Raw genomic sequence first — 10917 nt, 5'->3', positions numbered from 1 at the left:
CGCGCCTTTACAACACATTGGCACAAAGCACACCGAGACGAGAGGGCCAGCGAAGGCCAGAGAGCAATGCACGTCGTGGTGTCGGCGATCGTAACCACACTTATGATTAACCTGCGAGGCATATAAGCGATCCCGGACGACGTGGCGGACGATGGCAGCACGGGCCAGTGCGTCACAAGCATAAGCGGTCGATGAGTCGGCGTCAGAATGGAGCGTGGTGTCTATGGGTAACGGTGTGTCATAGCCAAACAATAGGTAAAAAATCACAGCATATCCACGTGGTGAATGATGATGAGTGGAGCGAAGCTCCGGAGAGAATCATCGGTAAACCGTGAATGTTATGTGTAACGCCCCATCAATCATCATATGAAGAGTGAGAAACACTGTGTGTATATTATAAACATCAAACTTGTATTTTTCTTAATTAGATGATGTTTGGCTTGCGTTATCCCTTCATTATCACGGCTTTATGGTCCGTGAAGTGAAGGGACAGCGGTTCTTGTACGGGTTGCACTGGAAATTAGAAAATACCAGGTCTATACACGTCCCTCGGATGGTCGTTGGTTTCATATGATCAAAGGACGTGCACGTGAGAGCATATTGGGCCGCAGCCGTGCAGCTTCGGCCTCGCGGGCTCGAACGGCGGGGTCTTCGCGCCGCAGCCGTGCAGCTTGTCGAGCAGCTTCGGCCTCGCGGGCTCGGACGGCGGGGTCTTCTCGCCGCAGCCGTGCAGCTTGTCGAGCAGCTTCGGCTTCGCGGACTCGAACGGCGGAATCTGCTTCGCGGCGTCGACGTGCAGTTTCGGCCTCGTGGGCTCTAACCTCAGGATTCTGTCTGCGAGCGCGCGCTGCCGCCGCCTTCCGTGCCCTCCGTTTCGCAGCCTTGTCTTCCATCTGGCGACTCCGAGCTAAAGAGAAAGCGTGCCAAGAGGGAGCCTCATGGCGCATTACTTCTGAAATGTTGTCTTCGGGTGTCGTTGAAAACACGAGACGTAGTAAAGAAGAAAGAATGCCACACAGGCGAAAACGCACGAGAGTCTCACTCGTCAACGTCGTCTTCTTCTTCTACTGCATACCAGAACGCGCGCTTCTCGCGAACTAGGGGTGGCTACTACAAACAAACCTACAAACGGAGGATGGACAGACCCACGACATAAGGAGCTTCGCCCCTAAAAGGTGAAAATCCAGCTGTGTCGTGACGCGAAGAGTTGTATGCGGAGGTTACAAAAGGCAGATTGATGTCCCAATCTCGATGGTCCTCAGAGACTTATGTACATGGCAAGCATATCCGTCAGGGCACGGTTCAAGCGTTCGGTGAGGCCGTTCGTTTGTGAGTGCTACGCTGTAGTAAACTTGTGGTGGGTCGAGCAGGATTGCAGGAGGTCATCGACTACCCTAGATAGCAAACAGCGGCCGCGATCTGCGATCAGCTGATGAGGAGCACCATGACGATATTAAATGGTTTGTGCAACACTTTTCCATCTGAGTAGCTACTGTCGTTGTCTAAATCGCGATATCTCAACGCTCTTAGATCAAAACTGGTTGTGAACAGTTTCCTGTATTGGACAGCTCTGAAGCTGCCGAATAAGCATCTGAAGTGTTTGCAGACAGTTTTTCACTTTTTGTACATTTAACAGTCGTGTTAATTAGCTTTTTCAAGCCGCTGCGGGTCAGGGCCGATCAGCGATTACACAGTGCGTTTCTGACAAGGCGACCTATTCGCAAGTAGCTTTCAGTGCGCGACGCAGAAGGAAAATGGGCGCGCTGGCGTATGACGGTGCCTGATTAACGCTTCGGAAGAAATGGTTTGCACATCAATAAGCTGACGCCACGAAATATCTTCCACCAGTTGTTCGACGGCACAGTATGCACATTGTATTATTTTAGTACATCGTGATAGGTTGGAAGTGTTGTTATTGGGCAACAGGTTAATCGCGAGGATCTTCTTCTGCGTACATCATATCAGCTTCTAATGACATGTGCTGCTCTCCGCAGGCCATCCAGCAAGAGCTCCTCCCGGCAAAAGGCCGTCGCTGAGCTGAGCAACGCCATCTTGCAGTTCGGCATCAACTTGTACCGCGCGCGGCAGTCGCATCCCGCAACGCCAGCAAGCGACGCGCAGCATGCTCATCACCATCCAGAAAATGTGGTCTTCTCGCCGTACCTGATCGCCAGCACTTTGCAGCTGATGCAGGCAGGCGCACGCGGGGAGACGGCTGCGCAGATTTCGCGCCTCTTCCAGTGGCCCGTAGAAGCAGGCGTCGATGGACAAGAAAAAGCAGAACAGGTAAGTTCTCGTAGCAGTTAGCGCCCAGTGTTGCGCGGATACGGGAAAAACACACAACGTTGTTTGGCCTTTTTCAAGCGAAGTTTGTTATGGGTCACAGATTTTGGGTGGCGGCGTTGTCGTACTCGAAATATTCGGGGGCAGAGAAAAGCGGCCATCGAAGGTGCATAGGTCGCATGCGCGTTGGTATGCTGTTGCGACCGGTATATTTAGATCCGATCCTCCTCGGCAACCAGGTTGTTGCTACGATAGGGCAGCGTCGTACCCGGACTCCGTTTGGTAGCGTAGTCGAGCCTCCGGGTTGAGGAACTGATGCTAGCAAGTTGAGAAAACGGTAACAAGCATGTTTACTGGCACTTTTTGTATACTCAATTACATAGTGACAAGGTAAGAGTTCCGCGACCAGCGAAGTGTATGAGCCTGTTACCGAGGGCTCAGAGCCCCCTTTTCTCACTTAGCACCGTCGTTTTAACCCCTCAGGCTGGCTCCTCCTTCTAGATGACCACCAATCACACACACGACAACACCTACCATGGCACAGCCCATTTCACTGTTGCTGAGGGGTCGTTGCACTCCTGAAGCAACAAACGTCCGGCGGTCAACGACACGCTTGTGGGGCTAGTCGGGAAGTAAGTTACTCGGCCATGTCCATCTGCCTCTTCCTACAAGGGCAAGAAGGGGTCTGCGGCGACTCCCGTCAAAACATACAGGTCAGGTCGTCCCGGCAGCACACCAATCTAAGTCCAGGTGGCCCATTGTGGAAACGTCACCAACTTGGACGTCCCTCTGTTAGGTCGAGATTCTTCCCATAGTCGGTCGCTTCCTGTCCCGGGAATTCCGTTTCTAGGATGGATGCAGGTGTTCTAGCAGTGTGAGAACGCATCGCCTGTCCATTCTCATGGTCAGCGCGCCGCCACCGACTGTCAGTCATAACAATGGCCCGTTTTCCAATAATTATCTCTCTATCGTGGGCTTGTAGGCGATCGGCTGTTTGATATGGCAATCTGATCACTTGTCGTTTCACGTTGCCGCATTTCATCATTGCCTGAATATGAACGCACTATATTCGCGTTGGAACGTGATCAAGCCCAATGATAACGGCGTGGGCGCGCCCTCACGCCACGCCCGCAACCAATCAGCGCTGTTTCGCTTCCGCCAGAGACAGAAAGAAAGGCAGAAATAAACAATGCTAGAAATAAAGAAACCAAGAAAGAAATAAATGGTCAGGCACGCACACGTCAAGCTTCGCTTGCCATCATTATTTACAATAGGGGAAGGACTCCTTAAATTCTGTATATCGTGTCGTTCTTTTGCAACGGTGCCAGCGTGCCAAAGTGCTCTTCTTTTTCCTGTCCACCAGGTGGTCCACTACTTCGAACACCGAGACAAGCGTCTGCTGCCGGACGGCTGTCACGACCACTACCAGAAGGCCGGCTTCACAATCCAGTACGACTGCTGCCTGCACAGAGACCGCCGGGTGACGCTCAAGGAGGACTTCCAGACACGCCACCTGAGGCCGGTGGCCGAAGATTCGGCGGCGTCCACGTCACAGAGCACCGGCGCTGGAAGCGGCAGCGATAACCGCCGCCACAAGCGAGCACACGGCAGCCGGCGTCTTCGTAGCCGGAGCCACGACTTCATCAACGACTCGGTGCACCAGCGCTGGAAGATCGAGACGCAGCTGAAAGAGGCCGTCCCGCTTCTGGGGAAGAGCGCCACCTTCGAGGCTCTTCCGCGGGGCACGGTGGACGAGAACACGTCGCTCGTGCTGCTCAGCGCCGTCGGGATAAAGGGTCGTTGGCGACGCCGCTTCGACCCAATCCATGTCGGCGAGGGCTTCTTCTACGAACCTTCCGCCGATGAAGCGGCCGAAGGGCAGCCGACCGAAGGCTGGAAACCGCAAGCGGTCATCATGATGCACCAGACGGGAAACTTTCGCATGGCCGACAGCGCCGAGCTCGAGGCCACGGCTCTCGAGCTGCCTTACAAGTCGGGCGCGCGGTACCTCGTCGTGTTTCTGCCGCAGAGGCGAGACGGTCTCGCCACACTCGAGGCCCGCATGACGGCGGCCAACCTGGCGCAGTGTCTGCGCCATATGAGACGACGCACGGACGTCGACCTGGCGCTGCCAAAGCTGCACGTGCGCGACACGATGGATCTTGCCGCGGCGCTGTCGTCGATGGGCGTGGACGCGCTCTTTCGCAGAGACGCCGCGGACCTCTCAGGCATGTGCGGATGCGAGGGCGCGTTCGTGTCCGTCGCCAGGCACGCGGCGGCCTACCGCACCAGCTGGAAAGGACGCGTCAGTCGCTCCGCCGCCATGCCGCCGACGCCGGAACACGAGAAGTTCACGGTGGACCGGCCCTTTCTGTTCCTGGTGCTGAGCCGGCGACCCAACGCCGTGCTCTTGCTGGGCTCCGTGAGGAGCGTCAGACCGCACTTCTGCCAGGAGCTCCTCCCGTCGCCCTGAGCCAAGGGATCGCGGCGAGGGTTCCTGAAGACATATTGATCGATTCATTTTTTGTTTCACTTGTATTACGTCGATAACATAAGATTACCCGAGCTACGAGTGCACTCTGTCATTCTTTTCATGCAAAGATCATGGCTTCAAGAGAAGACCTAGTGACTCAATGTGCAGGAATTTCGCTCACGTGTTTAATTTTGGCGCAAGCGAAACTCCTCACCTGCGCTGCGCGATTGTTCTAAACTGGGAACACACGGCGTGAACTATGGTGGTTCCCACGCAGGCTAGCAAAGGGAGGGAGTACATTAATGATCGAATTGTACAAAATTTGATAATAAAGCAGGGATAAATAGGAAAGTTACTAACTGAAGCTGGCTTACAGTAGACTAGCAAACACAAGAGCAAAGGTTGCTACAGTCTGACGTGGCAGAAGTTTCTATCGTCTGTCGAGCCACCATAATGATCTTTCGTATGTTCTGCACCGCAGGTGTCCGTGAGGTATATATAATTTGTCATTGTAAAGTAGGCATGATTCAGTTTGGCCACGTATGGTCACTGCCCTGGTGGGTCTGACCACAGTATTCTACCACCGTTGGCCGGACTCGTCGAACAAAATTATCCAGCTAGCGAACCGAAATCCTTGAGCCATTGTGAAGGTGCGTGCATGACCAGCGAATCTGTGTAGCACACGCCGCAGAGGTGGCACATATTTGCGAGGCGCACACAACGCCACGACTGGCACCCGCCACTGGCCATTGTTCCCCACCCTTCTCGCTCTGTTGTCGGAAGGCTCTCTAGGTAGTCCTGACTGCTTAGGCTAGGAACGTTTTAATGCGATAGCGTTACAGAGCTCGTTTCGAAGAAACTCTGGTGTCGGCGTCTTTGGTTGTGAGTGAAAAATCAGCGTTGCCAGTGAGCGAAATTTCGAGGGAGATGCAAATAAATAGAAAATCTTCTGTACGAGAGGGACCGCGAGGATTCGAACCAGCGACTCCTCGTTCCCTCGTTCCCTGGGGCGATGCTTTTAGCCGCTCGGCCAGCACGCGTACATCCTCTGGCATACTAACGGCAAGCCACTTATATACACCATTTATCGTTGGTGGTACGCACATCTCGGAGGTTCTTCAGCGTGGCTTGACTAACAACCGCGAGATGGTGCAAAGAGCCCACGGGCGCACTTTTAACCCGATAACTTTAAAGAGCTCGTCGCACACTCTAAAAAAAGAGCGAGAATGGAGCAGCGAGCTGCGTCATCTAGTAAAGTCGCCGTCTCGTGGCGACTTCACTAGGTATAGGCACCGTACAGTCGAGTTTTTCAGTGCGACTGCAGCGCCAGAACGCATAACCTAGCGGATAAAAAACGCAATAATGAGACGGGGTTGCTCAAAATGGAACGCGATGTGCGCGTCTCCCTCTCTGAATGAGTGGGCGGGCTGCGGCCGGGATACACGGGGGACGCGTTCGCGCGTCTGTTTTCTGCGTGCCCCTAACGGCCAATGCCAGCGAACTTGGGACGGGCCAGTGCGAGCAACGCAGCTCCCTCTGGTCAGTGTACGGTGCCTATAGTGTGCAACCATGCACAAGCATAGCGTGTCACCAGGCATAGTGTGCAACCTTGCAGGCGTGGACGGCGTTGTCCGTAGGGGACCATGAGGCGATGCGAAGCCGGAGCACTTGCACGATCGCGTTCCGTTGGCGTTCGTTGGGCATGCTACCGACCTCGCGTCGTGGAACGCGAAGAGGGACGCTACGCGCGTCGTATCTTCCATCTAGCCTGGCCGTTAATTCTCACAGGGCGAGCGGGGAACGCGGTCGACAGGCGGGCGAGAGAAGGGCAGCGTAGGAGAGGAGAGAGAAGGGGAGGGGACGCGCATGCGCTCGAGCTCATCGCGGCGTTGTGCAGGAGAGAATTTCGGCATGTCTAGCCCGCGTTTCAGAGGAAGAATGGAAAGGGGGAGGGGAGAGGGTAAGTGGAGAGGGGGAGGGGGAGAGGGTAAGTGGAGATGGAAAGTGGAGAGGGGAAGGGGAGAGGGTGAGTGGATAGGAAGTGTGTGGAGAGGGTATGCGCATGCGCAGTAAGGGTGGTCACGCCGCACACCACCACCAGATTGAACTCGACCTTAAGATACTTCGCATCTAAAATCACGGCCCGAGCCGCGATCAAACCCAGGCATTCTGCATGGCACGCCAGCGCTCGAATTCACCGCATGCGTCGAGCGTTGGTCGAATGCGCTGGCGACCTATACTTATGATATGCACGTCATCACAGCGCAGCGTAGCGTGCACTTCGTTGCGATAAAACTGATATCGCTTTAACGGCAATACCGACGGTACGTCGCACAGTGAGCTACCCCTTACACGCAAGTGTATCGACGTGCCTGGCAAGCCCGCGATATCCGCGCAGCCACTAAATTTACCAAAAGTCATCCACCTGGTAACGTTTGACTCAAACCAAAAAATCCGGCAAAGCTGCTACTCGCTGCCTGCTTCGCATTGCATTGATTCCCATGGTGCGTGGGAACTGCCGTACTTATTTTTTAATTGCGAAGAATTTCTCAGTGAACCTTTGGCACTTTGAGCGTATCTATCTATCTATCTATCTATCTATCTATCTATCTATCTATCTATCTATCTATCTATCTATCTATCTATCTATCTATCTATCTATCTATCTATCTATCTATCTATCTATCTATCTATCCGCCTACGTCAGGGTGCTCTCATGGTCGCCTTGGTGTAGACCAAAATTGGCATGGGAGGGTAAGAGTATTTGACGAATATGACTGTCGGGTCATGACACGAATAACGTGAAAATCCTGTCGCGTACGTCGTCAAATCCTTTCCTCCAGACATGTGTGGCACATACTCATTTACCACGGGCCGCGGTGTACGGGTATGCGCCACAGGTTATTGACAGTTTCTTCAACCCATGAACGGCGAGAACAGACATTGGTAATTTAAATGCGAGAGCGTTAAGAAAAATCGACATCGGCAGCGTTGACCCGACGAATGAAAAGAATAAAAATTAGGATCCCAGCAAGAGTCACGTGACTCTGTATGGCAATCGGGTATTCTACCACAGAGCCACGCCAGGTCTATAATCAGGTTCGTCAAAGCAACCTATGCAGGCGTAATGTCGGTGCAACGTCAATTGTGGTTGTGGTGCTGGCTATCTAATTTTACAAGAAAGCAATAAACACTACATATGTAATCCTACAATACAGGCGTTGTATCAGATTAACGTCTGTGGTTCCAGTGTTGGCTCCGCTTTTATGGCAGTCCAATAAACATTAATTTTTTATTCCTATGATTCAGCAAGCTTTATTGAAGAATTGCTCGACCCTGGTGGAATGCATTAACGAAAGTTACGTGTGATATTCACATGATTGCACCATACGGTGCACTTAGTTTCGATAATACTGACGTATGTACTCTAACGTGAGGCCTGACGTTACGTCGTACCATAAGTTACTCTTTAAACGCCAGTGTTGTCGACGTGCCTGGTAAGGCCACGATGTGCACACAACTACTACAATTACAAAAACACGTCGATCCACCTCGTAACGCTTGGCTCAAAGCCATAAAGTACAGCACAGAAGTACTCACTGACTGCTTCGCATGAAATCGATTCCCACAACGCGTGGGATCTGCCGATTTTTTTTTTTTTTGCAAACTTCCCTGGCTCCTTCTCCAAGTCGCTTGGTACATGGTGGGCTAATAGTCGAGATGCGGACATTTTTTTTCGTGCCGCAAGGCATTTTCTTGTGCCTTTCGTGGCAAAAGCTAAGCAGGAGCACATGCACAGTGCTTGAAAACGCACCAATCCGGCCTGCTAGTCAATCATTTACTTTAGCAACTGCCCACTCAAACGTACAAGCTTGCACCACAGCGACAGTTCAACAAGTTGGTGTTTCTTTGCTGCTGCTAGGCCAGACCCTGTTGTGCGCTTCGCCTTAGACAATGCGGCAGAGGGAAAGGGAAAAAAAGGAAAAAAAAACGAGCAAAAATTTGGCCTGCGCAGGGATCGAACCTACGACCTTCGCGTTATTAGCACGACGCTCTAACCGACTGAGCTAGCAGGCCGTGATTGAGGGGTGAAGTACTGATGCTGAGCGCATTTTCACATTCTTAAGGCGGCAGTCTTAGGCGGCAGTCATATTTGGGCTGGGGCAGTAGCTCAGGCTGACCGACCGTCCGCAATAGCGTCCGGCCTCTCCTTTTCACAATCTTATCGAAATATCATTATCGAGAAGCACACCCCCAAAAGAATATCTGATCCCAGCACTCAATAAGTGCACGTTCAGTGGCACGATTGTGCAATTTCCCGCCAGCCACGTTTTGACTGGTACGGTATTGCAGTGAAGTTCGAAATAGAATGCCTTCGTACTTGGTTTTAGAGGCATCCATGTAGCTATTTTTTTTAAACATAATGTACCGGACCTTCACAGATCTCCATTGATGCGTTGACAATGGTTGAGGCACCGGGGCCTGACGGTCCGAGAGCTGGATTCGATGAAGTTTTTTCAATGTCAAATCGCCCATTTCTCACTTGCAATGATCACACAAGCATGTGAAGTAAAATTTATGCAGCCTTCTTTTCGCATCGCCCATCTCGTGCTCATTCCTAAAAGAGACGAACGAGAAAGACTGCTTTCTATTCAGGCGGATCGCCCTATAACACTTTTGAACACCGACTGCAAGAAGTCACAGGGTCCCTCATGCATTCGCCTCATGCATTCGCCTTAGAGCATTCGCTCTAAGGCAAAAGCCAACTTCTTTTTCTTCTCAGTCCATGTATTAATCCTCCCCCGCCTCCCCTCCGAGTGATCTTTGCACCCAGCGCGGTTTTGAACGGTCTCCAGGATGGGAGGCATTGCAAGCTTTCTCCACCTCACCAGATGTTGCACTGCCTCCGTGATCGGCCCACCTTTGACCAAGCGACAATCTCATGTGATGAAGTCATCACCTGACGTCACGCCATGACGACATCACAAATTTTGGAGATCTGCGATGTCATGATGAAGTCGTATGGTGACGTCAGCTCGTGATAATTCGATAAAGCGTGATAATTTTTTTGCGTCACTCGTATTGACGCCGACGGCGCCGACGCTCAATTTTCGCGTTTGATGAGGCATCTAAGGCAATCGCCTTAAAATTTACATTTTACCCAAGCGACTACAGAGCGTTATTCGGGATCACTGCGGAACAGCACAACACAAGGACAAAACACCCGAGAAGGAGAGACAAACAGGCGCTGAGCCATCGCCAACTGGTCCAGCTTACCACCCTTTTGTTATTCAGGAGCTGGCTGGATGGTATCAAGCATGTTGGGTGCAAAGTCGATCCATTTGTACAAACGTTCACGTCAGGGGCGAGCCAGGAGGGGGGGGTTCAACCCCCCCCCCCCGAAAATTTTCAGTCTTGCTTATACACGCACACATACAAACGCACGCGCGAACATACATAAAGTATGGTTGAACCCGCCTCCCCCCCCCCCCCCGAAAAAAAATTTCTGGCTACGCCCCTGGTTCACGTCATAAGCAGTAAAAGTGGCTGGTACCAAACTTGCCCAAGCCTCAACTCTAATTAACAGCATGGTGGTGCTAGTTGCAGCGGCGACTAGCACCAGCATTATCTATCTATCTATCTATCTATCTATCTATCTATCTATCTATCTATCTATCTATCTATCTATCTATCTATCTATCTATCTATCTATCTATCTATCTATCTATCTATCTATCTATCTATCTATGTTCCTTCTCAACCTTCTTGGCAAAACGCTTCACTGTTATTTTGGGAGGGTGCAAAATGATCGGAAACTTTTGGGGACTCTGCCGCCTATCTTGTGGCCATGAACGCAAAGTCAGACGTTATCCTGGCTGACCTCAGTGATAGAAGAAAGGAGGGAGAAAGCTTGCTCGGTGACCCACATAGCACTAATCTGTGCTCTATGACGACAAATGAACGTCTCTCGTCGGATGATATAGCCTCGCACATCTTTCCGCAGAAGGAAGGCCGAGCGGAAAATTTTCAAGGCCCGTTTCCACAAACGGCAAACCCGTTCCTCATGAATTTTGTCGAAAACCGGTCAAGTTTTACGCCGCGCGCTAATACCGCATTTCGAATACGCTGCTTTAGCGGCGCTGGCTTACCGCACACGGTAA

At 51.9% G+C, this 10917-nt stretch overlaps 1 protein-coding gene and 1 non-coding gene across 2 annotated transcripts; one reads left to right on the top strand and one right to left on the bottom strand.

The window, feature by feature from the left end:
- Positions 1-1859: 1859 nt before the first annotated feature.
- On the top strand, positions 1860-5159 carry LOC119391513 (serpin B3). Its single transcript, XM_037659191.2, has 2 exons — positions 1860-2286; positions 3647-5159. Exons 1-2 carry the CDS (start codon positions 1972-1974, stop codon positions 4754-4756), a joined length of 1425 nt encoding a protein of 474 aa, XP_037515119.2. The 5' UTR covers positions 1860-1971; the 3' UTR covers positions 4757-5159.
- Positions 5160-8759: 3600 nt separating this feature from the next.
- Trnai-aau (transfer RNA isoleucine (anticodon AAU)) lies at positions 8760-8833 on the bottom strand. Its single transcript has one exon. It is a non-coding gene; the product is annotated as a tRNA-Ile (tRNA).
- Between the last annotated feature and the right edge of the window lie 2084 nt (positions 8834-10917).

The sequence above is a fragment of the Rhipicephalus sanguineus genome, chromosome 4 (genome assembly GCF_013339695.2).
Source record: "Rhipicephalus sanguineus isolate Rsan-2018 chromosome 4, BIME_Rsan_1.4, whole genome shotgun sequence".
In the NCBI taxonomy this organism is placed as follows: Eukaryota; Metazoa; Arthropoda; class Arachnida; order Ixodida; family Ixodidae; genus Rhipicephalus; species Rhipicephalus sanguineus.
This window is presented reverse-complemented; position numbering and strand designations above follow the sequence as displayed.

Coding starts and splice junctions, on each gene's coding strand:
- LOC119391513 (XM_037659191.2), top strand. CDS start 1,972: ATGACATGTGCTGCTCTCCGCAGGCCATCCAGCAAGAGCTCCTCCCGG. Junction 2,287..3,646: donor GACAAGAAAAAGCAGAACAG/GTAAGTTCTCGT, acceptor CCTGTCCACCAG/GTGGTCCACTACTTCGAACA.